Here is a 26,820-nt window from a genome sequence, read left to right as displayed (position 1 = left end):
AGTAGTTACTAATGGTTCACAGTCATGCTGGAAGGACATAAGTGGCATTCCGCAAGGGTCAAGTTTTGGGACTGGTTCCGTTCAATATCTTCATCAATGATTTAGATAATGGCACAGAGAGCATGCTTATAAAGTTTGTGGATGATACCAAGCTAGATGGGGTTGCAAATAATTTGGAGGATAAGATTTTAATTCAAAATTATCTAGACAAACTAGAGAAATGAACTGAGGTAAATAGAATGAAGCTCAATAAGAACAAATGCAAAGTACTCCACTTAGGGAGAAATATTCTGTTTCACACATACAGAATGGGAAGTGACTGTCTAGGAAGGAGTACTGCTCAAAGGGATCTAAGGGTCATAGTGGACCACAAGCTAAATATGAACTAACAATGTGACACTTAAAAAAAAAAAAAAAGTAAGACACGAGAAGTCATTCTTCCACTTTACGCTACACTGATTAGGACTCAGTTGGAATATTGTGTCCAGTTCTGGGCATCACATTTCAGGCAAATTGTGGAGAAATTGGAGAAGATCCAGAGAAGAGCAACAAAAATGATTAAAGGTCTAGAAAACATGAACTATGAGGGAAGTCTGAAAGAACTGGACTTATTTAGTTTGGAAACAGAAGACTGAGAGGAGGACATGATAGCAGCTTTAAAGTATCTAAAAGGGTGTTATAAGAAAAAGGGAGAAAAATTATTCTCCTTAACTTCTGATGATAGGACAAGAAGCAATGGGTTTAAATTGCAGCAAGGGAGGTTGGACATTAGGAAAAACTTCCTGTCAGGGTGGTTAAACACTGGAATAAGTTACCTAGGGAAGTTGTGGAATTTTCACCACTGGAGCAGATTCAAACTCCTGCTAGATAAGTGGTGGTCAACCTGAGGCTCATGGGCCACATGTGGCCTATTAAGGCTCTGTGTGTGGGCTGCAAGAACTTTTGCTTATTGTCACGGGTTCTGCTGGTTTTTGTCTGTGTAGTTTTTTCCTCCTCATATTTCAAATGACACATGCATAAAGCAAGGGCAGATAACACTGACTGTGGGAGCCATGCACTTCCTTTGCATCTCATCAAAGCACTCCTACAGTTCAATCAGCACACCCCACAAATTCTAGGTACAAAAGCATGCTTAGGAAAACTACCCTATCCCAGGAAACCGTCTTGGTTACAATAATCTTTCAGCCCTCTGGGATAAAGGAGGGGTACTCATGCGGCCCACTCACTAACCTAGGTTGCCCCTCACTGGTCTAGATGGTGCTTGATCCTGCTGGGAATGAACTTGATGACCTTTTACTGTGATGTAGTGGGGGTACCTGGCTGGTTTCTATGCTGCTGGCTCTGGGGTAACCCCCACTGGCTGCCATGGGTACCACGACCCAGCAAAACAGGATGAGTCACTATGCAAACCAGTAGGGCCAGACACCCCCCATGGAGAGGAACAAAGGAAGGTGGAATGCTGCCCTGGCTGGGGGGCAGGGCTGGAAGAGAGTTAGTTAGTTGCTGGGTGGAAGCATGGAGGAGACAGCCTAGGGAAAGGGGCTGGAGTTTAGGGGCCCAGTCTCCCCCATCTCAAGGGGGCCTGAGGCATCCTAGCCCAGCTCTGTGACCAGATTCCATCTGTGCTGTACCCTGGAGAGGCAATAAACTTCCTCTATTCCACCGGCTGGTGCAGTCTGTTTGTGCCATTTCGGGGTGCAGGAGACGGGGGACCCCCAACGTGCCGTCACACCTTTTAGTTCTAGTATTCTGTTAATCCAGTTGATTTATTTTACAGTTATAGTAAATCTGCACTATCCGGAACTTAAGCATCCAGAAAACTGTAGAAACTGGCAAAAAAAGCCAGGGGGTGGGGGAGAGGAAACTGGCCCTTTAAGTGCTAAGATGCTCCTCAGATGAGCGTGCAGCACATACCTGGGGTAGAGGCGAACAGCAGCCAGGAGCAAGTGTCTCAGCTCCCTCCACAGCTCCTGGTATATCCGGCAGGCCAGCCTCCCCCCGCAGTTCTCCCTCCACCCCACCAGGCTGCCCCCACCACCTCCGCCTCCCGGCTTCCACCCCCCCCCCCACCAGACCACATCCCGTCTCCTCCCCCCCCCCCGCAGCTCATGGCCCCCACACAGTTCCCATGCCCCTCCTTCCCGTAGGGCCCGCATAGCGCCTGCCCCCCGCCCCCTCAGATAGCTGGAATTTTTAGATTACTGGCATGTCCTAGTCCCTGAGCGTGCTGGATAACACAGATTTTACGGTATATGGTAAGAATGAGAAAGCAAGCAGTTTTTCAGTAACAGCGGGCTGTGACACTTATCTTTTTATGCCGATTTTGTAAGCAAATCATTTTTAAATGAGTTGTAACTTAGGATGCATAAGACAAATTCAGACTCCAGAAAGTGTTACAGTCATTTGGGAAGGCTGAGAGCCACTGAGGAAGGACACCTGCCCCAGGCTATTGCACACTGCCCCCATCTTAGCCAAAATTCCATAGAAATGATATTGGGAAATATTTTTCCACTGCTTATGTGAGAAAAAAGTTCCTGGGCTGAGAAGAATGAACCCAAACTTTTAAATCCTCCCAAATAAATAATAAATAAATGTATGGCAAGAATGTCATAGCAGTTATAAAGCTGCTGTGCTTTACACTAAAAACAATGAAGGGATAATTGGAACAGATGGTAATCCTCAGAGAGACTACATCCACTGGAAAGGCAGCTGTGGGTATATTGTAAGATTTTTTTCTTCTATGATGAATATGCTGTTTTAGAAGACCAGTAGGCTTCAAGGAGATATATATATAGTGACAAAGTCAAGCCAGAGGGCAGCAACAGAATGGGAAAAGGCAGCCCTAGAAGGGTAAAAAGCTAACTCCCCTGTTAATTAGAAGTGGGTTACTGAAGGTCAAGCTGGAGCAGCTGACTAGAGGTTGTCTCAGGCAGATTAGGATCAACTGGGACACTGTCTTGGATCAATTAGGGTCAGCTGATTCCACTTCAGGCCTGCCTGAGACCTTTTAAAAACCTTCCCTGGTAGGTGGAGGGAGAACAGGGATGGGTAGACAGAAATACAAACAGCTAGGGCACGTCTACACTACAGAGAGGATCAAAGATGTTGATCTTCCAGGGTTGGAATTAGCAGCCCTAGTGAAGATGCACTAATTTGAACTGAGAGGTACACACTGGTTGATGCCAATAGACCTACTTCCATGAGGAGTAAGGGAAGTTGAAAGGAGAGTGTTCTCCCTTCGACTTCCTGCAGTGTGGAAAACGCCAAAAGTTGAGTTAAGGTACTCTGACTTCAGCTGCACAATAAATATAGCTGAAATTGTGTATCTTAATTTGACCATGTCCCATAGTGTAGACATACACTTCCTGAGCTAACAGACAGGAGGAGAGTGAGGAGCTCCAGAAGGACAGGCTGGACTCCCTATATCAAAGAAAGAATACAAGCCCAACCCTCTACTAAAGGGAAGGCTGACTGTCCAGACACAGGTAAAGCATCCTCTATTTGCCAAGGCCCATCCTGCCAAGGGGAGAAGTGCAGGGGCTGGCAGGGGACAGAGGGGCCCTGATCACAATACTGTACATACAAATCTTCAAATGTCTTGAGAAATAAAACATTTTAATGTCTCACGACCAACTTTAATACAAAATTAAAAAGTTGAAACAGACCCTAGACAAGGTATGCTGCAAAGATCCTCCCATAATACACATGAATTCCCAAAGGAAATGGGATCAGTTGTCTTCTCTCAATATTCAAGACCATATTTTTTCTAATATAAATGGACTTTGGATTCTAAGAAATTTTAGGGCCACATTATTAGCTAGTTCCACCCAGTCTCCTCTTGTACAATCCTAGTCATTAAAATGCAAAGATATGCCTAGATTTTACACGTGCAAACAGATGCCCATGCACTTCAGAAATTCTCATGAATGTACTAAGTATGATCCTCAGACAAGTGGAAAAACAGAATATACTTTTAAAAAAAACTTTTATATCTAGCTGGGGACATTCATGGCTTTTAGCACTAGAGACAGCTAGGCTATGTCTACATTGGCAAGATTTTGCGCAAATACTTTTAACGCAAGAGTTTTTGCATTAAAGTATTTGTGCAAGAGAGCGTCTACACTGGCATGTGCTTTTGCGCAAGAGATGTGCTTTTGCGCAAAAGCATCCGTGCCAGTGTAGATGCGTTCTTGCGCAAGAAAGCTCCGATGGCCACTTAGCCATCGGGCTTTCTTGTGCAAGAAATTCATGTTGCCTGTCTACACTGGCCTCTTGCACAAGAACAGTTGCGCAAGAGGGTTTATTCCTGAGTGGGAGCATCACAGTTCTTGAGCAAGAAGCACTGATTTCACACATTAGAATGTCAGTGTTCTTGTTCAAGAACTCCCTGCCAGTGTAGACAGGCAGCATGTTTTTGCACAAAAGCAGACGCTTTTGTGCAAAATCATGCCAATGTAGACACAGCCCTAGAGAATAGAAATCCTTTGTTGTAAAAATCGTTGCGTCTTTGAAAAAAGATCACTCTAAACAGCAATGAAACATTAAACTGAAATATTTCATGGCAAAGGTTTTCAAGAAAAATTCAGTTTCAGAAGAATCAAAGTGAATTTTTCCAGTTTTGCAGCTGCCCAGAAGAAAGACATGTCAAATTACTAGAGCCTTACCATCTGACAGCCCACTTGAATGTTTTTTATTTGCAGAATTATAGACCAGGGCTGGCCCATGCTTGCTGACCAGGATTCACAGGATTCAAGCTAAGGAACTGTTTAATTACAGTGTAGACATTCTAGCTCAAGGCACTCTGCCTCTTCAGCCTTCCCAGAAAGTTTGTGTCAGTTTCACTTGCTGCCACTGAAATTGACAAAACTATTCCAGGCAAGCTGCTGTCATTTTGATTTTCCTGATGAAATCTGATTGGAGAGGGGAAGAGGAAGAGGGGAGAAGTATGGGGAGGGAGGAGAATGAATTTTTTTCCAAGTTTCGGTTTTCTAAAAAGGGCATGTTTCACTGGAAAAATCATTCTAATATTTTTCCTACTAACTCTACTTATAAGAGCATTCTCCACCAGTTTATAAAAAAAAAAAGACAATGCTCTCTCTCTTCCTTCCATAACACAAAGAAGAGGCAGGTTTAGATGACTTTCAGTGTCTTCCTTCTATTCGTTTTTTTTAGTGAATGGTTTTGAATTTGGCTCTGAACTAAAGCAGCCAACACTGCTGTTTTTTCATGAGTACTTATATGCATAGTGCATTCTGAGAGGATTAGTGCATAGGACATAGGTAACATTAAAGTAACATTATATATTTCCAAAAGGGTGTCTTTGAAGGAATTCAGCTGAAGAAATTACATTTCATTACAAGCATCAAACAAGCACTGATTTCACAATTATTGCTGCCAGTACCCATGTGCTACTAGATCTGATAATCACTATAATCAGGAGGTAGCTAAGCAAGTGGGTAGCTGTATTTCAACAACCCGAGGTATGACAATGAACATTTGTGAATTTTTACTACTTTCCAATAATAATTTAAAGTTTCCAGTCCAATGCCCTAGGCACACGTGACAAAATTCTAAAAGTATAAGTATAAAGGCAGATGTCTCTGTTACTATCAAGATGGAATCAAACAACCCTGCAGCCACAAAAACAAAGAATTGACATTCCACATAATCCCCACACCAACCCATCTCCTTATGGTGGGGGGGGGGGGGGAAAGAGGGAGAAGAGTGAGAGGACAAGGGCCTTATAGCCTACCATGTAGATTAATAAACTCTAGGGCTACGTCTACACTCGCGGCTTCTTGCGTCAGAAATATGCAAATGAGGCTAAGCGAGGCTCGGCGATATTCCACATTTGCCTATCTAATGAGCTGCCATTTTTGCAGAAGAGGCTCTTGCGACAGAAGGAGCTGTCTACACTGCCCCTTCTTCCTCAAGAAAAACCCTCTTGCGCAATGCCGTTATTCCTGAAAATAATCAGCGTAACGGCATTGCACAAGAGGGTTTTTCTTGCGCAAGAAGGGCCAGTGTAGACAGGTCCTTCTGGCACAAGAGCCTCTTCTGCAAAAATGGTAGCTCATTAGGTATGCAAATGAGGCTCGGCAATACTCCATGCTTAGCCTCATTTGCATATTTCTTGCACAAGAAGCCGCGAGTGTTGACATAACCTAGCTGTTCTAGGAACCAGAACCCCTCCTAACAATTTGGCAGATGCACTTGCTTTCCAAGAGGCACTACTAATTATATTGTAGCTGGCAACTTTAACTTTTTTGTAAGATGATTTTTTTTTAAATTAGAATGCAGGTTTATTAAGGTATTTGTATACAGAGTATATTTCTTTCTTTTTCACTGCTGGGTACCCAAAGCAGAGGCTGACGACTTTTGGTTATCCAGAAAAACTTTGCATAATCAGATCTGTCTTGGCATCTGCAGTCTCAGCATATTCTATCGCTGGCAACAGACTGTGCTCTGGAAGATATCTGGCTTAGCAGTGTAAACTGGAATGTTTTTTACATTTTTTCTCTCTAGACAATATAGTTGGCGAACGGAAATAAAACGCTTGGTGGGGTGGGTGTCTTACTGTATCCATAGTACAATTATTTGTAATACATTTGTGTATAGTGTCATAAGATTGCATAGCGTACGAGAGAGAATGGAAATTTAGGGACAGATTTTCATAGATGCTTAGACACCTAAAGATGTAGATAAGCACCTAGTGGAATTTTTGTGCAACTAAATTTTCCAATATTTTGGAATAGTGCACCAAGGCATTCATGAAAATTCCCCTAACTGCCTATTTTATATGTCTAAACTCCTATGGAAATCTAACCTACAGTCCCCTGTATTAAAGAATTCATAGTGTTGTTGATCAGGTTGGAAATTGCAACCATCTTAGTCTGCAGCTAAAATGACAATTGTGGAATCATTACATAGACAATTAAGCTGTCTTGCTAATGGATAAGCTAATAGATATGATGGCTAGCCTCATAAAGAAGTGATTGACCTCAGTGGAGTTCTTTCAATATCTATCAGGCCATGTCTACACTACAAAATTAAGTCAACCTAGCATATGAATGGCAAGGACTTGCAGCCAGAGGAAGCTAGAGATAGTGAAATTCTCTAGTCTGTCACTAGGAAAAGGCAGGTCTATATGATTGGGGACTCCTTATTGAGAAGAATAGATTGGCCTGTAACCAGAGCTGATCCAGAGACTAGAAGGGTGTACTGTCTGCCAGGTGCTAAGATACGAGATGTGGAACTGAGGTTGAAGAGGATTATTAAGGGAGCAGGAAGGAATCCATTGATCATCCTTCATGTGGGAACAAATGATACGGCTAGATTCTCGCTGGAACGAATTAAGGGAGACTATGCTAGGCTGGGGAGGATGCTCAAGGAAATTGAGGCTCAGGTGATTTTTAGTGGGATTCTGCCTGTTCCTAGAGAAGAGCAACTAAGATGGGACAGGATTATGATGATCAATAGATGGCTTAGGCAGTGGTGCTATAAGGAGGGCTTTGGGATGTATGGTCACTGGGAGGCATTTATGGACAGAGGACTGTTCTCTAGGGATGGACTTCACCTAAGTAGGGAGGGAAATAGACTTCTAGGATGGAGGCTGGCTCAATTGATTGAGAGCTTTAAACTAGGAATTTGGGGGAGACGGTTGGGAGATGCCAAGGTAATCTCTACGCCAGATTTTAACACTGAGAGGGAGGAAAACGAAGTAAGAAAGGATATAGCTGGGGGTAGGAGAATGAACATGAGGAAGGGTGGGGTGGATACTAGTTTAATAGGTCATATTGGAGGTATAACGTCCGTGCCAAATTGGGTAAAGAATGTGAATGAGGCCAAACAGCAAAAATTAAGATGTTTGTACACCAATGCGAGGAGCCTAGGTAACAAAAAGGAGGAACTAGAGCTATTGGTCCAGGAAGTGAAGCCAGATATTATAGGAATAACAGAAACATGGTGGAATACTAGGCATGACTGGAGTACAGGTATTGAAGGGTATGTGCTGTTTAGGAAAGACAGAAATAAGGGTAAAGGTGGTGGAGTTGCATTGTATATCAAAGATGAGGTAGATTGTAAAGAAATAAAAAGTGATGGAATGGAGAAGACAGAGTCTGTTTGGGCAAAAATCACATTGGGAAAGAAAACTATCAGATCCTCCCCTGGGATAGTGCTTGGGGTGTGTTATAGACCACCAGGATCCAATTTGGATATGGATAGAGACCTCTTTAATGTTTTTATTAAAGTAAATACTCATGGAAACCACGTAATCATGGGAGATTTCAACTTTCCAGATATAGACTGGAGAACAAGTGCTAGTAATAATAACGGGGCTCAGATTTTCCTAGATGTGATAGCTGATGAATTCCTTCATCAAGTAGTTTCTGAACCAACAATGGGGGATGCTATTTTAGATTTGGTTTTGGTGAGTAGCGAGGACCTCATAGATGAAATGGTTGTAGGAGACAACCTTGGCTCGAGTGATCATGAGCTAATTCAGTTCAAATTAAATGGAAGGATAAACAAAAATAAATCTGAGACTAGGGTTTTTTTATTTCAAAAGGGCTAACTTTAATAAATTAAGGAAATTAGTTAGGGAAGTTGATTGGACTAAAGAAATTATGGACCTTAAAGTGGAGGAGGCCTGGAATTATTTTAAGTTAAAGTTGCAGAAGCTGTCAGAAGCCTGTATCTCTAGAAAAGGGAAAAAATGTATAGGCAGGTTGTTAGACCAAGCTGGATGAGCAAGCATCTCAGAGAGGTGATTAAGAAAAAGCAGAAAGCATATAAGGAGTAGAAAATGGGAGGGATGAGTAAAGAAAGCTACCTTATTGAGGTTAGAGCATGTAGGGACAAAGTGAGAAAGGCTAAAAGTCAGGTAGAGTTGGACCTTGCAAAGGGAATTAAAACCAATAGTAAAAGGTTTTATAGCCATATAAATAGGAAAAAAAACAAAAAAAGAAGAAGTAGGACCGCTAATTACTAAGGATGGAGTGGAGGTTAAGGATAATCTAGGAATGGCCCAATATTTGAACAAATACTTTGCTTCAGTCTTTAATGAGGCTAATGAAGAGCTTAGGGATAATGGTAACTTAACAAATGGAACTAAAGATATGGAGGTAGATATTACCATATCCGAGGTAAAAGCCAAACTTGAACAGCTTAATGGGAGTAAATCGGGGGGCCCAGATGGTCTTCATCCAAGAACATTAAAGGAACTGGCAAATGAACTTGCAAGTCCATTAGCACAAATGTTTAAGAAATCTCTCAACTCAGGGGTTGTACCATTTCACTGGAGAATTGCTAATATAGGTCCGATTTTTAAGAACGGGAAAAAAAGCGACCCGGGTAACTATAAGCCTGTTAGTTTGACATCTGTAGTATGTAAGATCCAGGAAAAAATTTTGAAGGAGAAAGTAGTTAGAGACATTGAGGCTAATGGCAATTGGGACAAATTACAACATGGTTTTACAAAAGGTAGATCGTGCCAAACCAACCTGATCGCCTTTTTTGAGAAAGTAACAGATTTTTTAGATAAAGGAAATGCAGTGGATCTAATCTACCTCGACTTTAGTAAGGCATTTGATACAGTACCACATGAGGAATTATTGGTTAAATTGGAAATGATAGGGATTAATATGAAAGTTGAGAGGTGGATAAGCAACTGGTTAAAGGGGAGACTACAGCGGGTCATATTGAAAGGTGAACTGTCTGGTTGGAGGAAGGTTACTAGCAGAGTTCCTCAGGGATCAGTTTTGGGGCCAATTTTATTTAATCTTTTTATTGCTGATCTTGGCACCAAAAGTGGAACTGTCCTAATAAAATTTGCAGATGACACAAAGTTGGGAGCTATTGCCAATTCAGAAAAGGATCGGGATATCATACAGGAAGATCTGGATGATCTTGTAAATTGGAGTGATAGCAATAGGATGAAATTTAATAGTGAGAAGTGTAAGGTTATGCATTTAGGGATTAACAACAAGAATTTTAGTTATAAGCTGGGGACACATCAGTTGGAAGTAACGGAGGAGGAGAAGGACCTCGGAGTCCTGGTTGATTATAGAATGACTATGAGCCGCCATTGTGACATGGCCATGAAAAAGGCAAATACGATCTTGGGATGTATTAGGCGAGGTATTTCCAGTAGGGATAAGGAGGTGTCAGTGCCATTATACAAGGTACTGGTGAGACCCCATTTGGAATATTATGTGCAGTTCTGGTCTCCCATGTTTAAGAAGGATGAATTCAAACTGGAACAGGTACAAAGAAGGGCCGCTAGGATGATCCGAGGAATGGAAAACCTGTCTTATGAAAGGAGACTCAAGGAGCTTCGCTTGTTTACCTTAACCAAAAGAAGGGTGAGGGGGGACATGATTGCACTTTTTAAATATATTAGAGGGATAAATACCAGGGAGGGAGAGGAATTATTTAAGCTTAATACCAATGTGGACACAAGAACAAATGGATATAAGATGGCTAGTAGGAAGTTTAGACTTGAGATTAGACGAAGGTTTCTAACCATTAGAGGAGTGAGGTTCTGGAACGGCCTTCCAAGGGAAGTAGTGGGGGCAAAAGATCTATCTGGCTTCAAGATTAAACTAGATGGGTTTATGAAGGGGATGGTTTGATGAGATAACATGATCTTGGTAACTAATTGACCATTCATTATAGGTCAATGGAGGGATGATAGGAATTACTAGAGAACTTTCTGGGTGTCTGACTGATGAGTCTTGCCCACATGCTCTGAGTTTAGCTGATCGCCATATCTGGGGTCGGGAAGGAATTTTCCTCCAGGGTAGATTGGCAGAGGCCCTGGAGGTTTTTCGCCTTCCTATGTAGCATGGGGGTACAGATCTCAGCTAGAGGATTCTCTGCATCTTGGGGTCTTCAAAGTATTTGAAGGCTTCAATATCTGAGATATAGGTGAGAGGATTATTCTGGGAGGGGTGGGTGAGATTCTGTGGCCTGCACTGTGCAGGGGGTCAGACTAGATGATCAGAATGGTCCCTTCTGACCTTAAAGTCTGTGAGTCTATATGTAAGTATATACTTGCCACAGTAATGATATCACTTGTGTGTGTCTACACTTTGTTGTGTGTGTCAGCATTGTGTGTCCTCACCAGAAGCATTTGTATTGAGTGTACTGTCAGTGTGGGAAGACTCCCGAAAGCCACTAACAGTCAACATAAGCCACACAGTCGCTGCACTGACCCTGTGCCAACCTAATTACATCAACCTTTAGTCTACGCCACTGGAGTTATGAAGTCAGCGTAGCAGGGCAGTTATGTCAGCAGTAGTGAAATTTATGTGCAGACACTTCCACAGTAACTGCACGTAACCCTCGTGTTTTAAGTCAACATCAGCTGCAGCCTAAACCAGCCCAAGATATGAAGCTTCTTACAGTTTAAATTCCAAATATTGTAGGAAGTTAGTCCACATAGGCTTCTGGTTTCACCCTTTGGGGAATTTTGTGCTTGCTGCCAATTAGTCCTGTTCACATTGCTAGCTCCTGCTGGTCTGTTAGGCTTAATTCCTCCATTGTTACTTTGTTCTGGCTGTTTAAGAAGTGGGGGTGGGGGGGAAGACAGCTAAAATCTTGTTCTTCATTTTCTGCTTGTGAGGTATCATCCGCTTTGACCAGGGCCGGCTTTAGGAAGTGCGGGGCCCAATTCGCAGGGGCGGGGGCCAGATATGCGCTGTGCGCCCGGGAGCAGGGCCCTCTTAGGCATGGGGCCCGATTCAGGGGAATCAGCCTAAATCCAGCCCTGGATTTGACAGTATAACACGCATGAATGACTGGTGCCTAGGGTGGAGGAGGTGCAGGAAATCAGGGGGCCACAGGGGGCAGTGTACCTCCAGAGTGCTACCATGAGCCACCTGTGATGACAATGCGTGTTATGTGGTTAGTTTGCTACCTGTACCTATATTTGGCGACACTTTGCAGATTGTAAAGAAAATACAAGGCCAGCTTCAGCTCTGATATTTATGCCAACTGCGGTGGGCTGTTAAGGATGCAAAGATATAACCAAGACTGGAACTTATTTAACTCACTATACATTTTCCTAAGGTTGTGCTAGGTTTAAATGCAGTGGTAAAAGCTTGAAGTGTACTGAGTAGCTGTGAAAGCAGAGCATCTCCAGGAGAATGTGAAATGCTCAGACACTAAAAGAATTTAGGTGAAGATCTATTGCAATGCAGTGGTTTGGCCAAAGCCATTATAGGCATCCACAGAAACCCTAATGCATTCCCATATGAACATCTAGGCAGAAAGATCCCTCTCTTTTGTCAGTCACCAGTGCAAATTTCACTAGTTAGTGCCATTGGAATAGAAAGAAATCCAAACAAGAGCAGTCATGCACAAAACTCGTTTGGTTATAATCAGGAATAATTTGTATTTTTATAAGGGTGCACTTTTGTCTCAAAGGTGCATTCCCACCCGCTACCCCCAACACTCAAATCCTGCAACAAATACTAACCGGTTATTTCTTGATCAACAGGGTCTCCTTACAGAGACAAAATTACTATTGCCATTCTCCAGCTTCAGGAGGAGGGGAAACTGCACATGATGAAAGAAAAGTGGTGGCGGGGTAACGGGTGCCCTGAGGAGGACAGCAAAGAGGCCAGTGCTCTGGGGGTTGAGAATATTGGGGGCATCTTTATAGTGCTTGCCGCTGGACTTGTTCTTTCAGTGTTTGTAGCCATTGGAGAATTTATATATAAATCAAGGAAAAACAGCGATATTGAACAGGTGAGTCCTATTGCCAACTCATTTCTGTTTGGGTATTTTTAGGCCTGGGGTGGTCAAGGCATAGAAGGCTGAACCATTAAGAGTCTATTCAGGTGCTTGGATTCTTGAACCTTTGCCACGATTTCCTGGCACAAAAGTTGCATATGTTTATTAAACGAGAAGAGAGAAGTATCTCACTCTCAAGCTGATTAGCGCTGCATAGTAGGACTGGGCAGAAATTTCAAGTGTAGTTAATTCTTGAAGAGTTGTTGCTTGGTCTTAACATTTTGAATAAATGAATTGGAAAGGAATAAAAACAAAGCTACAGCTCTCTACATAGCTTTAGCATTACCCCTTTGGGAATGGAAGCAATCTACTTGTTCTGTCTCCACACATGCAATTTCCTCTTTCTCTAAAGCAGTGGTCACCCACTTGTTGAGCACGATCAACTGGGCAATTCTGGGTAGTCTCCCAGTCAATCGTGATTGGCAGTTGGTAGGCTCCCTGCCTCCCCTTGCCCATTCCCCTGGCCTACTCCCAGGAGCTGCCAGTGCAGCCTTGTGTGTGTGGAGGGAGGAAGCTGGGGGGCAGGAGTCTCGGTGCACTATGAATTTGGGTGAATACCCATGTGAATCGGCTGTGCCAAGTTCAGTCTATGTGAAAATCCTGCTACTGTATCACAGTAACATGCAGTAGATTAGAGTCTGTCGCATCATAATGAAAATCTTCAACAGCATTAGAGTGAAATGGCAATATATCTGTGGGAAGTGATTGTTTAAAAAGAAGAATACAGCGCATTTCAATACAACTTCTGCTCTGATTTTTTTTCTTAAAGGGCAATGAGAAGTCTATATAGTATCTTCAAACTACTATAGAAAGTATAGCACCATAAAGATAATATAAACTATAAATTGCATATAATCTGTGACTTATTTCCATAATAAAATTTTTATTTTACATTTAGAGTTCTCATTTTCATATTTTTTGTTATTTCACTTATCCGTTTTTCTCCATTTTTTTCCTCTGCATGCAAGGCTTTTTGTTTCTTTTATGGACTACAATGTAAGCAAACCCATCCATCCAACTCCACCTCTGGAACCACCTTATCTACGGAGTTAGACTGTGGCAAATTAATCCGAGAGGAGCGAGGGATTCGAACACAACCCTCAATTCACACCGTATAATCAGTAAAGAAAAAGGTGTGTCTAATGGAAAGCATTCATCTCAAAGAGCATACGTGGTAGTGATCAAAATATTGTCTAACATATTAATAGCCTTAAAATCAGGGTGTTAAGAATTAGAGTAGTTCAGTGCATATCATGGAACAGAAAATAGATTTAAAACGTGTTAGTCTTTATATAGAATAATCCTCGTCATTCTTTTGGGTAGTTCAACATATTCAGGTAAGAAAAATGTATTTATCTTCTTTCCATCTTTCCCTTGCCATGCCATTTGCTGACAGTATAATTTGCAGAAACGCACACTTTGCCTCTCTAGAGCATTTAGCACAAAGTCCATGCAGCTCTTTAGAAACCTCACAAAGCAACAATTGCAAGATTCCATTAACTCTCTGAAAGGCACATTCATGGCAAAGAGCTAGTGATTTTTAGTGACAGCACCGTGTTCCCACTGTCACATATTTAAATTAACTTAATTCATCTATTTAAATTCATTATATAACACCTACAAATAACATGTACTACTGTACCCCAAAAATCACACTTACATTTTAAGCTGGCACCAATTAACATTAAAAAAAATCTATTCAGTGAATGCATCCTTATAGAAGACCTAGTTTTCTTCTTGTAGACACTAGTTTTACATCAGTATAATGGTCTAGATTTAATTTTGATGTTCATGTGTGTAATTGAAAGGAGGATCAGACATACTGTACATATTATAAAACAGATTCATTCCATGGTGTAAACACCAGTCAGGATACAAATCATGAATTGTGAATGCTTAGCATTTGTTCTGCATAATAAATATGTTAATATAAAGTTGTGTGTAGGAAGTTGTTTGGAATAGGTATACTGAAATACTAGTGTGACCATAGTTTTAGATAAATATATCTCTAAGGTAAGGATTAATGTCATAAAACATGATAAACTGCCCTTTGTTCTAAATAACCCCAGTTACTTTTTACCCAGCTGATCCTGTACTTTTCACTATTTCATCTTCCACACATATTGTTCTCTTTGGTATGGAGTTTTAGTGGTTAGGACATCTTTGTATTGATCATCTTTGAGCCTGCTATAGGCTCTTGAGATTTTATATTGGTATGGTTTCTTTGTACACTGCATTTTACCCTTTCAACACAAGATGTAACAAGTTAATGATCTTTTTTTGGAGAAACCATATCTGAAGGCTATTGCAATTAAACACTTCTTGCTGATTGACTTCTTCACAGTAAGTAGGTGAAGTGTTCGAAATGCTCTAATCTCCCTGAATACACTTCAACTCAGGGTATGTCGAGACTACAGAGTTTTGTCGACAAAAGTGGACTTTTGTCGACAAAACTATACCTGCGTCTACACTACCGCTGAGTTCTGTCAACACTGGTAAACTTCATTTTACGAGGCATAACGCCTTTTGTCGACAGAGTTCTGTTGACAGAAGGTGTTATTGCATGTAGGGTTGTGTCTAGACTATAGGGTTTTGTCAACAAAGCAGCTTGCTTTGTCGACAGAACTGAATATAGTCTAGACGCTGTTTGTCGACAGAAGCTTTGTCGACAGTATCTGTCGACGAAACTTCTGTCGACAAAAGCGTGTAGTCTAGACGTACCCTCAGTCCTGTTCTCATCTCTTCCATGTACTTTCTATGTGACCTGAACAGTGAATTCTATGCATTTTGTATCCACTTTAGTTTATTGTTAATTGGCCCATTTTAATTACCATTTTAGTTATTTTCATGGTTCTTCTATTGGATCTTAAAAACCATCTGTTTGTGTGACCAAGAAAGCCCGTTTTACAATATGAGCATGTCCGTTTGTGTGTGTGCCCAACCCACTCCAGACCCTGGAAGAAGTTATCCTGGTTATGATGGAATTACTCACAATAGTTAACTCTTCCTCTGGTAGCAAAATTTGTTGTTCAGGGTCCCAACAGCTTTGATCTATAAGTCTTGGAAATAATTGTGCTCTTATAAACCAAGACTTTCTAAAAACCTTGATGCAGCATATTCAAGAAGACTTTGAATTCATTTGCAGCAGTGATTTTGCATCAGGAAGAACTACTTTGAAACATTTTTCTCCAGTGTACTTAGCACAAGGCAAAATATCTTCTTTTAACATTAAGCATATGCCACTGTTCCATTTATGTGCCGCTGCATGTCTGCTTTGGCCCACGGAAAGAAAATCCTGATTCTGCTCTTCTCAGTTACTAAATTATCCACTGGATTTTGGTCATATATTCTGCCAAGATAAATTTATCCTGTCATTTGAGAATTATGAAAAATGTTCACTGTGACACAGTAGCTATAGATTGATTCCCTCCCCCCACTTTACTATTTATTAAGTGCAGTATGAATTCTTCTGACTAGATCATCATCATAGGCAGTTTGGCTTCAAAGAACTGTGTGTGGCATATTTAGACAAAAATTCCAGGTTCTCCTCAATCTTCCCTATATATTTTAAAACTCCCTGTCCAGTTAAATCTACCCCCAAAAATCTAAACAATTTTCTACAGTTGTGAGATGGTAGTGGAAGAAATATTTGGGAGACCTGAGCAAGCTGGTGGATCTGCTGATATGCCTACTGTAGAGTGAAGAGACCAATTCCCTAGTCTAATTAGACCTAAACCAATATTTTAAAGGAACAATGGTCCCATACAGTGTTTGCAAGGCAAACAGTGCAACATCTTAATAGAACTAGAAAGTGAAGCAGACTATATGCAAAAGAGAAATGCATGGATCTGTTTTATATGTTCAACATCAACCAAGTCTAAGGAGTTAATATTAAAATGATTTTAAAGCTTTTCATATTCTTTCAGCTTGAACACTTCAAGAAGTAAACACAGAAGGCAAATTTAAATGGATTTTTAACTTTACATTACCCTTTTAAAAGAAAGCTATCATGATATTTCACATGCATTACTTTTTTATAAAAATCCTTTAGCAGCTTGATAATGGAATGTGTTTCCTTACCACTATGTTTCCCTCTTGCATGTACATGGTGGTTTGGCTTGCAGTTGCACTTCAGCATGGACACAGGTTTGGCTCATCTGAAGAGTTCAGGGCAATTCTGATTTTGTAATGTCAGTCCTGCTTTCTCATCTCCACTTTGTGTAACAAACTGTAAAGAACAATTTTAAGAGTTTTGTGTTGTAACAGGGCTGAGGTCACTTTAGAAGCAGTGAAGTGTGATCTATGTACAAGTTTGAAAATAAATAGCACTTTGAGCCTCATGAAATGTATCTCAGAGGAGATTTTGTAAGAAATTTTCCAGATAGTTTACTTAAACACCCTCAAGTTGCAGTTTAGAATATCCTAACGTGTGTGGGAATAGGGAAGGAGGGGCAGTACAGTCCCTCACTTCAAGGCCTTTTATAACTGTTTGTAGAGGTCCACCACCTCCTCCACTATATTTTCTAAAAGATGGCAGGACTTTGCAGACAAACATGCCATACATCAAAGTTGAAGTCTACAAACCTGGTCAATATTCCCTTTGAATTGTATTGTAAAGGGGTCAGTCTAGGTTCCCAGGCTTTATTTATACTTTCACTTCATTATTACAGGACTCTGTTAAACCTAAACAGCTTTTGTAGTAGTTAATTCTCCCAAGACATCGGTTTAAATCCATCCTTAGAGCTACAACTCCTCCTATAATTCCAAATAGATACAACACTAGGCATTATCGTGTGTAGGAGTCAGAAAGTTGTCATAAAGCTTTCCTCTTTCCCTGTTTCTAAATTGTGCCTTCTCTATAATAGCAGATTCCAGTGTGTGTTTCCTTTGACTGATTAACTCTCTTCTGAATGGGTCATCCAATATCTGCATGCTAAGATACCTGTATGGCTGTGAATATTTCTCTGCCATACAGAAGCACTTGGGATTAAGCCACAGTCCCAGTGTGTACTACTTGTAAATATGGGAAACTATTTATGGATAAAAACAAACTCAAAACTAAAACCTTTAAACCAGACCTTTACACCAGCAACTCTTGAAACTGATGACAATTTAGTAAAATGTTTAATTATGTGCACGGCAACAGAAGTTTACTTCTAAAATACAAGATTTAAACACTGATGGATACAGACTTGGGTAAACAGCATCAATTATTACTAAAAATAAAAAGATGTGCAGTTTATAAGTAAAACAGACCAATGGGCCATGTAAAGCTCCATGAAGTTTATTCAACAGGTATCCAAACTTTTAAGATTTCAAGTATCGACCTATCAGTGTTGTCTCAAACATCTCTACACACTTATGACATGTTATTCATGAGATTTCTAATTATATACAACAAAATGAGTACAGTATGATCTAGTTAATCTGAATCAGTCTGGGAAAAACCTTGATGTAAACATTCACATGCCAGTAGAAGACACTGTTCAGTCTATAGGAATTATCCCTATGCAGATTGTGTATAAGTCTACATCTGCAACACATATAAAGAACATGGATTAATGTCAAACACTGCATGATAGTGATCTAAAAATTAGACACAGTTTAGTGATTAATATATTCCCTTGCTCATTCACCATGGAATTCTTGGTTTATTCTAAAACCTAGATTTAAAAAAAAAATCCAATTACTATTAAAATAAGGTAGAGGGAGTAGCCACATATTAGAGCCAGTGAGTTGGTGCATATATTTTTTAGCAGCTGGGGAAATCAGTGATTACATTCGCTGAAAAAAAAAAAAAAAAAAAAAAAAAAAAAAAAAAAAAAAAGCTTTGCTCATTCAATTTTAAAGTAACTTCAACAGCAGGACGACACCTGCTTCAGCAACTGCTGCCAGAGGGCCTAGAGCCCTAGCAGCTATCACTGCTTCAAACTAATGCTTAATTGCAGAAATTCGTAAATTGTGTTGCCAAAAGCTGTATTTAAAATGGTAATTACACCAGTGAATTCCTGAATGTTACCAAGGGGTGATCTGCAAGAAAGTAATTTGAAGAAAGCAGTATGCTTTCTTGCCCATATCAATTACATTTTAAGTCAGTCATGAGTTAATGACCATTTACTTATTATATACTTAAGGCAGTCAGTGTTTCATAAGATGAACCAAAATGAAGCCTAAAGGAAGTGGATATTAAATAAATAATCTAGAGTTACACTAGGGCTGTGTCTACACTGGCATGAATTTCCGGAAATGCTTAAAACAGAATAGTTTTCGTTATAAGTATTTCCGGAAAAGGAGCATCTACATTGTTAGGCTGCTTTTCCAGAAAAGCCCTTTTTCCGGAAAAGCGTCCATGGTCAATGTAGACACGCTTTTCCGGAAAAGAGCCCTGAGCGTCATTTTCGCGATCGGGGCTTTTTTTTCCCCGGAAAAGACTACTGGGCTGTCTACACTGGCCCTTTTCTGGAACACCGTTCCGGAATAAGAACTTATGCCCGAGCGGGAGCAGAATAGTTTTTCCGGAATAGCGGCTGATTTTGTACAGTAGAGCATTGTTGCTTTTCTGGAAATTCAAGGGCCAGTGTAGACAGCTCGCAGCTTATTCCGGAAAAGCGGCTGATTTTCCGGAATAAGTGGCCCAGTGTAGATACAGCCAAGGTGTGTGTGCAACATATTGCTCAAATTAGTTCACATCAAGTATATGCCACATTTCAGAAGATAAATGGCTCCTTATGGAGATACATACAATATATATACGTACCTGAAGAAACACACATAGTATTGCTCCAGTCTCTTACTGGTGCTGTGTGCACCACAGTTTGCAGAAACAGGGCCACATACTACTCAGAGAAAGGAGGGAGGGCATGGTACTGAAGTCCTGAAATCTAATCCTTGCTCTGAAAAGGATTCCCTCTGTAACCTTTACTAAATCACTTTTCTGCCCAAGTTAACATGATTCCACCAGCTTCAAATTCTTTCTTGGGAACTAGAAGCTGGTAGGCAAGTTTGGATTTCTTTTTCTCCTGGTATAAATATTTCATATTTAGCTCTGTAGGCTATGACCTATTAGAATTGATTTACTAATCAAAGACTGAAGAGAGCCCATCTTCCAGCATTGTACTTTTAGAAGGAAATCCATGTTTGGGATACAGAAAATATTTCATTGGGTTGGGTTTTTTTTTTAATAGCATCTCTTAAAACTCCTCAGAGGGGTCTGGAATGTTAAAAGTAAAGAATAGATTAGTGGGCAGGGTGCCAGTGAGATGGTCAAAAGTACATTTTAAAATCACACCTATCACCTGACTTTTGAAAATCTATATATTAGTTGTACATCACAACTCATTCCATTTGAGGCATTTATTATACATTTTTATACCACATGGAGTTATTTTAGCAGTCAGTTTTATATTATTTTCCCTCAACATATCATCATGAGTGCTGTAGCAAATGACAGTCCACTTTGTAAACCATATTGCAATTCTCCAAGTGTTTTGTTCTAATGTACTGGTAACTTCAACTTTCCTGGATACACAATGTTCTTGAAGTGTTTTTCTCCATTTTTCAGTAGAAATATAGAGTATTGGAAAATGTTTTATTCTTAAGATGTATGAGTTTAATGAGGAGGGAAAGAATCAAATAATCTTTTAAAATAAGTTGTATTTGGTCTCTTTAGCAGTAGTGCATTTTAAGGCTAACAGTGATCATGGTTTTCCAAGGAAAGGTAAGTTCCATAATTGGATGGAACTGTGGAAGCCATAAATGACTTCGGGTAAGATTTTCAAATCCACACAGCGGTGGGCTAACTTTGCTTCCATTGAAATAAATGTTAAACTAAATATCAATGGAAGCAGGATTGGGGCTGGTGCCCAGAACTTTTGAAAATCCACTCTGCAATATGGCCCTACACTACAGATTGTTTAATTCCATGAAGAAACTCCCAAAATTAGTGAAACCCGTGAATTGTGCCTTATAGCCAGAGTTTAGGTTTCTACAGACAGAAAGTTTTGAAGAATTTTAGTTTAAAATGTATTTTCAATTAATGTTAAGAACTTTTTCCAAATTCCTCTAGTGTCTTTCTTTCAATGCTATAATGGAGGAGCTCGGAATTTCACTCAAGCATCAGAAGAAATTAAAGAAAAGGTCAAGAACTAAAGGGAGATCATCGTTCACAAGTATCCTTACTTGTCATCAGAGGCGGACACTGAGGAAAGAAACCATGGCATAAACAGGGGGAAACCCCTCCCAGGAAACATCAGGAATAAAAACAAACAACCAAACTTTGCTGCCTACAAAATTGACTCGAGGAATTTCTGAAAATAGACATTTAACTTGTTCTTCAGAAATTGTATGTGGTTTCTTTTTATCTAGGAAAGGTCCAGCAGTTTAAATGCTCATTTAGACTGATGTACAACTATTTGGAAAAGCATCTCACCATTTCTTTTGAAAAGAATTTGTATGCTGACCTATTTTGCATCTCTGTTCCCTTCCCATACATCGCTGTATGTGCTTTCTAAATAAATAAAGATACAGAGGGTTTTTTTCCAAATAATCTGTATGTCCTACATTTTTCCTTTCACTTTCATAGCCATAACATATTCTTATTTCTTTTCATAAAAAATTGCAGTACTGCCAATTACAAGCAGCTAAAAAACATGTGTCTGGCCATACAAAACTGAGTGGCTTGAAGATTATTTGCCTTCCTGGTATTGACCTATTTAGCATCACATTTTTTAAGCTTCTCACTGCAACCAGGAGAGGTGGGATTTTTAAAATAAAAGCTGAGATTCTCCCTTTTATTAAAATGAGGGCTTTAAGAAACAATAACAAATATTACAAACGCTCTGAAAAGGTGAGAAAGTTGGCAGTCAAACCATTTGTATACTGCATTATCCTTTTGGCTCTTGGTATTAAAAAATGCCTAATGTATACTGTCACCCTTAGAAATAACAGCCAATAGTACACCATTAATTTTATTCATATTATAAAACTGACCACAAAAATACCAAAGCTAGACTGCATCTTTTAGGAAATAGAACAGAGCTCATTTTCTAGGATGAAACTGTACTTGCTTTAAGTGTGTCACAGGGGACACCACTTAAAGATACTATAATTAAGCAAATAATAGTCTCTCCTGAAATACTACCTCTTTTTAGCATCTGAGAAAATATGAGGAATGGCTTCTGATGGCCCCAAAGTGTGAAATTTGAAGGGCCATGTTCTGCCCTTGCTTATGTGCGTACAGTTCCTGTAGTGCTCAGCAGAGGATACAACTTTGTCTTTTAAATATATGACCTTCCAGGAAAAGAACAAAAACCAAAAAATCCTGAGTTATGTAACTCAGTGTTTCAAGCTTACAGAGTCTGATAACCTTTTGTTGCAGTTCGCACACTTTTCATCTTTCACTTTCCAGTTTTGATTCCATACAAACCTGGAAACCAAACTAAAATGTCTCAAATTGTCCCAAAATATCAACCGTTTTGTTGTGTAGTATGTACAAAACCAGTTTCATTTATTGGCCCCCGCAGCCAGCCCATCTCCCTACTCTCCGTGAGCAGGCCACAGACCATGAACATACTTTCTTGATAATTTTCATGAGACTTAAAAATAAGCTAGTAAATATTAGCTTTAAAGCCTCCCAGGCTGATATTGTACTCGTCATAAATAGGTTATAGTTTTACTGTATAATGAGTCACCACCTATCTGAAAAATACTGCAAATTATACAAAGAGAGGTGGGAGTATAGAGGCTGTGTAAAGTTTTTTTTAAATGACTGTCACCAAGTGGACATATTTCCCTCTTCTGAACAGATTCACAAGTGGAAAAAAGGAGCAATCCCAGGGGGTGACACTAGCAAAATTACCATACGTCTGAAAACCATGATTCCCCAGCCTGCTGTGCAAAGACCCCCTTCTCTTCTTTGATCCTCTGACAGCCATATGGACCCAAAGCATCAGAGAGTCAGGCCCTAGCCATCTATCACAGTTCATAGTCATGTTCTCTGCCTTCTCTGATTGGGGAGTCAACAAAAGAGACACAAGAGCTATTACTGCTTCAGTGGAGTGCTAAGCTCCATAGTGATTCTTCGACATTTTCATGGGGAAGCAGACCTCCTGCTACTCACCTTGGGTTTCTGGTAACATCCACATCCTTTGCAAATTGCTGTGATGGGAGAAATACATACATTGAGGTAAACTGGAAAAGAACCTTCCCTTTTGTCCCCCTGGATCTTTTACACTAACTTGCACAGCTGGGGGAATCAAAAGGAAGCAGTGGAGGCCTGAAGCTTGAAATGAATTAAGTTCCTTTATTGGAGTAGTGTGAATAGTATAAATTATTATGGGCTGGATTTAAAATAGTGATTAGTGATTTTAGGTGCTGAACTTCAGATATTTTATCTTCATAAAGATCTAAGCAACCACCACCCTGCAAATCAAATCACTTTTAAAGTGGCTCAGATCATTCCTCATTTTTTTTAAAAGACATGGTGGATATTAAGTGTATTTTAGTTTTTAATACCTGCTTATACACCGTATAATGTGTCTGCTATATTAATGCACAAGGTAAGATTACAACTACATGTTGAACTACTCTAGTCTGGCACCCTCTGGTCCAACAACATCCATGGTCTGGCATGATTTTAGGTAGCTTATGGGGGGAGGCCAAATTTCCATGCTACCAATCCTGGCTCTCAGTGTTCCGTGCATTATTTAGCTCTAATTTATCACTAAGTGTCTTCTAAGAGCCCAGTAAGCCATAGAAGAGTTGTTAATGTTGCTAGACAATACTGACCTGCCATGGTTCGGCACCCGTCAGGTTCCCAGGGTGCCAGATTAGAGAAGTTCAACCTGTAGTGTATAAACCCAAAGAGGGAAAACACACATTGTCCTGAGGGATAACAGTGTGTCTGTTTGCAAACTCACAGTAACAAATATGATTAGTTGTGACCTTTTTATAATGTCCCAGCAAATAGTGATTTTTTTCTTACATGGCAGAACATTATGCAAATTAAGTTAACTGGAAGATTATCTGTCAGGAAAGCAAATGTTCTTATTAGAGAGTTAAACTGGCTTATTTTTCATGCATATACTCTAATTGCTTCTAATGGAGGAATGAAGTGTTGATGGGTGCTGCTACCGTGTTTCATTCCAGAAGCATCTGTATTTTTGCAGTGGGTGATGTGATCTTTATACTATTGCACATCATGAGGTTGGGGGGGTATTGTAAGGCTTAATTAACATTTAACAACTGAGATGATACCTGGAAAAAAGACTCTATAGAAAGTACAAAACAACATACTATATCAGATCTCTGGGTTTAACTGTGTACACTCAGAGCCTAGCTCAACAGACGCATAATTGGGACGTGTGGGTATTGCTGCAATGCAAGTTATATACATGAAAACACATCAAGCCAACCAAAAGAACACAAGCTGTTACTGGCACTCTGTTCATTTGCCCCACGTCTTTTAAGTACAAAGCACTTCCTCCAACAAAGACTCCAGTTCACCTTTTCAGTTTTCCCTTTTCATCCCAGCCTCCTTCACCATGTTACATCAGTGCACAGTGTAAGGAAGAAACTTTCCACTCACGAGGAAGAAAAATGTATACTGTATTTTTCTTTATAGCCATCTGCTTTATACTTTCTATTACTTATACTGATCTTCAAAAGTCTTCAGCTGAAATAAAAAGTCAATATTAAGCCCAGAAGGTTTCATTTGGCTAACGGACCAGTTTAACACCCTATGTTAAGGGACTGATTCTTGCAGCAATGCTATGAATCTGTAATCCCATGTATCAAATGATTGATATGCCTTAATTACTCCATATTGGACTGGCAGTAGTCAAGTTTCCTCAATGATCAGAATCACTGCTATTTAGCTACCTGTCACCTGCAGCCCTCAAATGACTGGGAATTTCTGGCTAGCTGATCAGTTGGAAAAAAGATACAACTTATTGGCAGACACAAAATGTGTATGTCAAACAAAATTCATATTTGAAGCTAAAATTTTGATTCTGTTCACTTTCCCACACTCCCATCTCTGTCTTTGCTATTTTTAAAATAGATGTTATATGGTTAATATTGTCAGACTCTTAGAAATGCAATGTGGAAACTAAACCGCAATGATTGAGAAGAGCAAAGTCAAAATAGTTGACTGCATCTGTTTGGGGGAACTCACATCCTTCTACTCTGAGGATGGACTCACAGCATAGAACTCTATTAGGCTGGTGACAAAAAGTAATTGGCATTAGAAAACTGAATTGAGCTCAGCACAACTGGGTGTCTAAAAGGCTAGTCTGCTGCTCAACTGGCCAGGTTGAAATTTCTAACCAATCTTATTTGGGACTGGTGTTCCACAGACTGGAATCCTCTGTTGGCTCAGCTATTAATGGGCACTATGGAAGTGGCTACTCCCTACATAACAGCTATATGGTAGGATTTACACCATACTGTAGTGGCTGGGGTGGGAGTGGAGGTGTGTGTGGGGGGGGGGAGATCTTCTCAGACAAGTCAGAGAGGAAAGACTCGAACTCCACTAGCTGCCTCTCCTTCAGTCTGGCTGGTCTGAAGGGGAAGAGACTAAAGGATAGAACCCAAGGAAAACACAGAAGAGAGCAGAGGGGTGGAGGGAAGTGTCAAATCACCAACTCCACAGAAGGAACCTTACAAAGGAAAAGAAGATGGCAATTCCTTTCAAGCTGCTTGTTCATCTGCACCCATGGTAAAGGCTATCTGGACAGAGGAGCAGCTGATAAGAGGGGTCTGCATGGCCAAACTCCAGCATATGTTGACCCAATCACAACAGACTGTGGTGGAGAGCCTTGTAGAATTAGGAAGGACATTATAGGTACAGGCTGAGTATGACAATGATAATGTTTCAAACAACACTTGGAATCTCACTAACAATTTTTCTTGGGATGGGAGCCCACTTAGCATTGTTCAATTTTTGGTAGCTCTGCCCTTAAAGTGCTACAGGATTGTAATATTGAATTAAGCTATTTGTTTCAGATGGAATTTTTTAACACTGAGAGGCTTAGAGAAAGGAAGGAGAGGGAGAAAACTATAGTTAGCTTCATAAAAAAATGTTAATCAGATGTATGTCTTCTGTAACATTCACTGCCCTCTACTTTGTGGTGAGCTGATCAGGGGCAGATGTTTGTTCAACAGCCAAAGAAAAATTATCCGAATCTCTCTAGAACTCTTAAGAATGAGCTATGTACAAAACCAGATACACAAGAGTACTTTGCGTTACCCAAATTGTGTGGTGCACAAGGGTAGTTAGATGTTCGGTGAACGTATCACTCTTTTGCACACTGACAGTACTCCCAATTTAACCCTTCTAAAACTAGGGTGTACAATTCCTTTTAATGCTGTACAGACAAAAGGCTTGTCTACTCCCATGAGTTTACACCAGCACAGCTGTACCACTATACGATCACTCATGTACCTGCTTCAGGCTGATGGAAAAGAGCTCTCCCACTGACATAAAAAAATTAAACCACCAACATGAGCAGCAGTAGCTGTGCACACTACCACTTATGATATTGAAACGAATATCACTCATGGGGGTGTTTTTTCCACACCCCAAGTGACAAGTTTTGTCATCGTTAGCTGTAATAGAAGCATGGTCAATGACTACAAAAGGAGGCTATCAACTGAGCTGGGCAAAATATTTTGTATGAGCTTCCCTTCTCCGACACTCAGTAAACATGCAGATTGGGCTACGCAGACATTTTGTGTAAAAAAAAAATAAAATAAAATAATCTGAAAACATTTTCCCACCCCACTTTATTTTGGTTCAAAACAGCATTTAGTTTTTGGAAATTCCTTATTTTTATTTTAAAAATAAAAAATTGAGACAAAGCATTTTAATGGTTAAGACAAAGCTTTTAGTTCAATTCTGAACAATTAAAAAATACAGTTTTTGATTTAAAAGTTTTTTTCTAAAAATCTGGCATTTAGCCTGAAACAAAATTTTTTCCCCCAGTTTTGGAACTTCTGGTGAATAGATCCTGTTATTCATACAGC

At 40.0% G+C, this 26,820-nt stretch overlaps 1 protein-coding gene across 2 annotated transcripts in view; it reads left to right on the top strand.

Moving 5' to 3' along the window:
* Positions 1–21,323, top strand: part of GRIK1 (glutamate ionotropic receptor kainate type subunit 1) — a 209,240-nt gene extending 187,917 nt beyond the window's left edge. Inside the window, exons 15-17 of one of the 2 annotated variants that reach the window (XM_075910575.2) lie at positions 12,503–12,753; positions 13,767–13,931; positions 20,864–21,000. In XM_075910575.2, the coding sequence (XP_075766690.2) occupies positions 12,503–12,753; positions 13,767–13,916 (401 nt within the window). In that variant the 3' untranslated portion in view covers positions 13,917–13,931; positions 20,864–21,000. Of the gene's footprint in view, positions 1–12,502; positions 12,754–13,766; positions 13,932–20,863 lie in introns of both variants that reach the window. The other variant, XM_014575046.4, reaches the window with a different exon arrangement.
* Positions 21,324–26,820: the final 5,497 nt, after the last annotated feature.

Source organism: Pelodiscus sinensis, chromosome 1, assembly GCF_052426305.1.
Source record: "Pelodiscus sinensis isolate ZL-2025 chromosome 1, ASM5242630v1, whole genome shotgun sequence".
Lineage (NCBI taxonomy): Eukaryota > Metazoa > Chordata > Testudines > Trionychidae > Pelodiscus > Pelodiscus sinensis.
The sequence above is the reverse complement of the archived record's forward strand: the minus strand, read 5'-3'. Positions and strand labels throughout refer to the sequence as shown.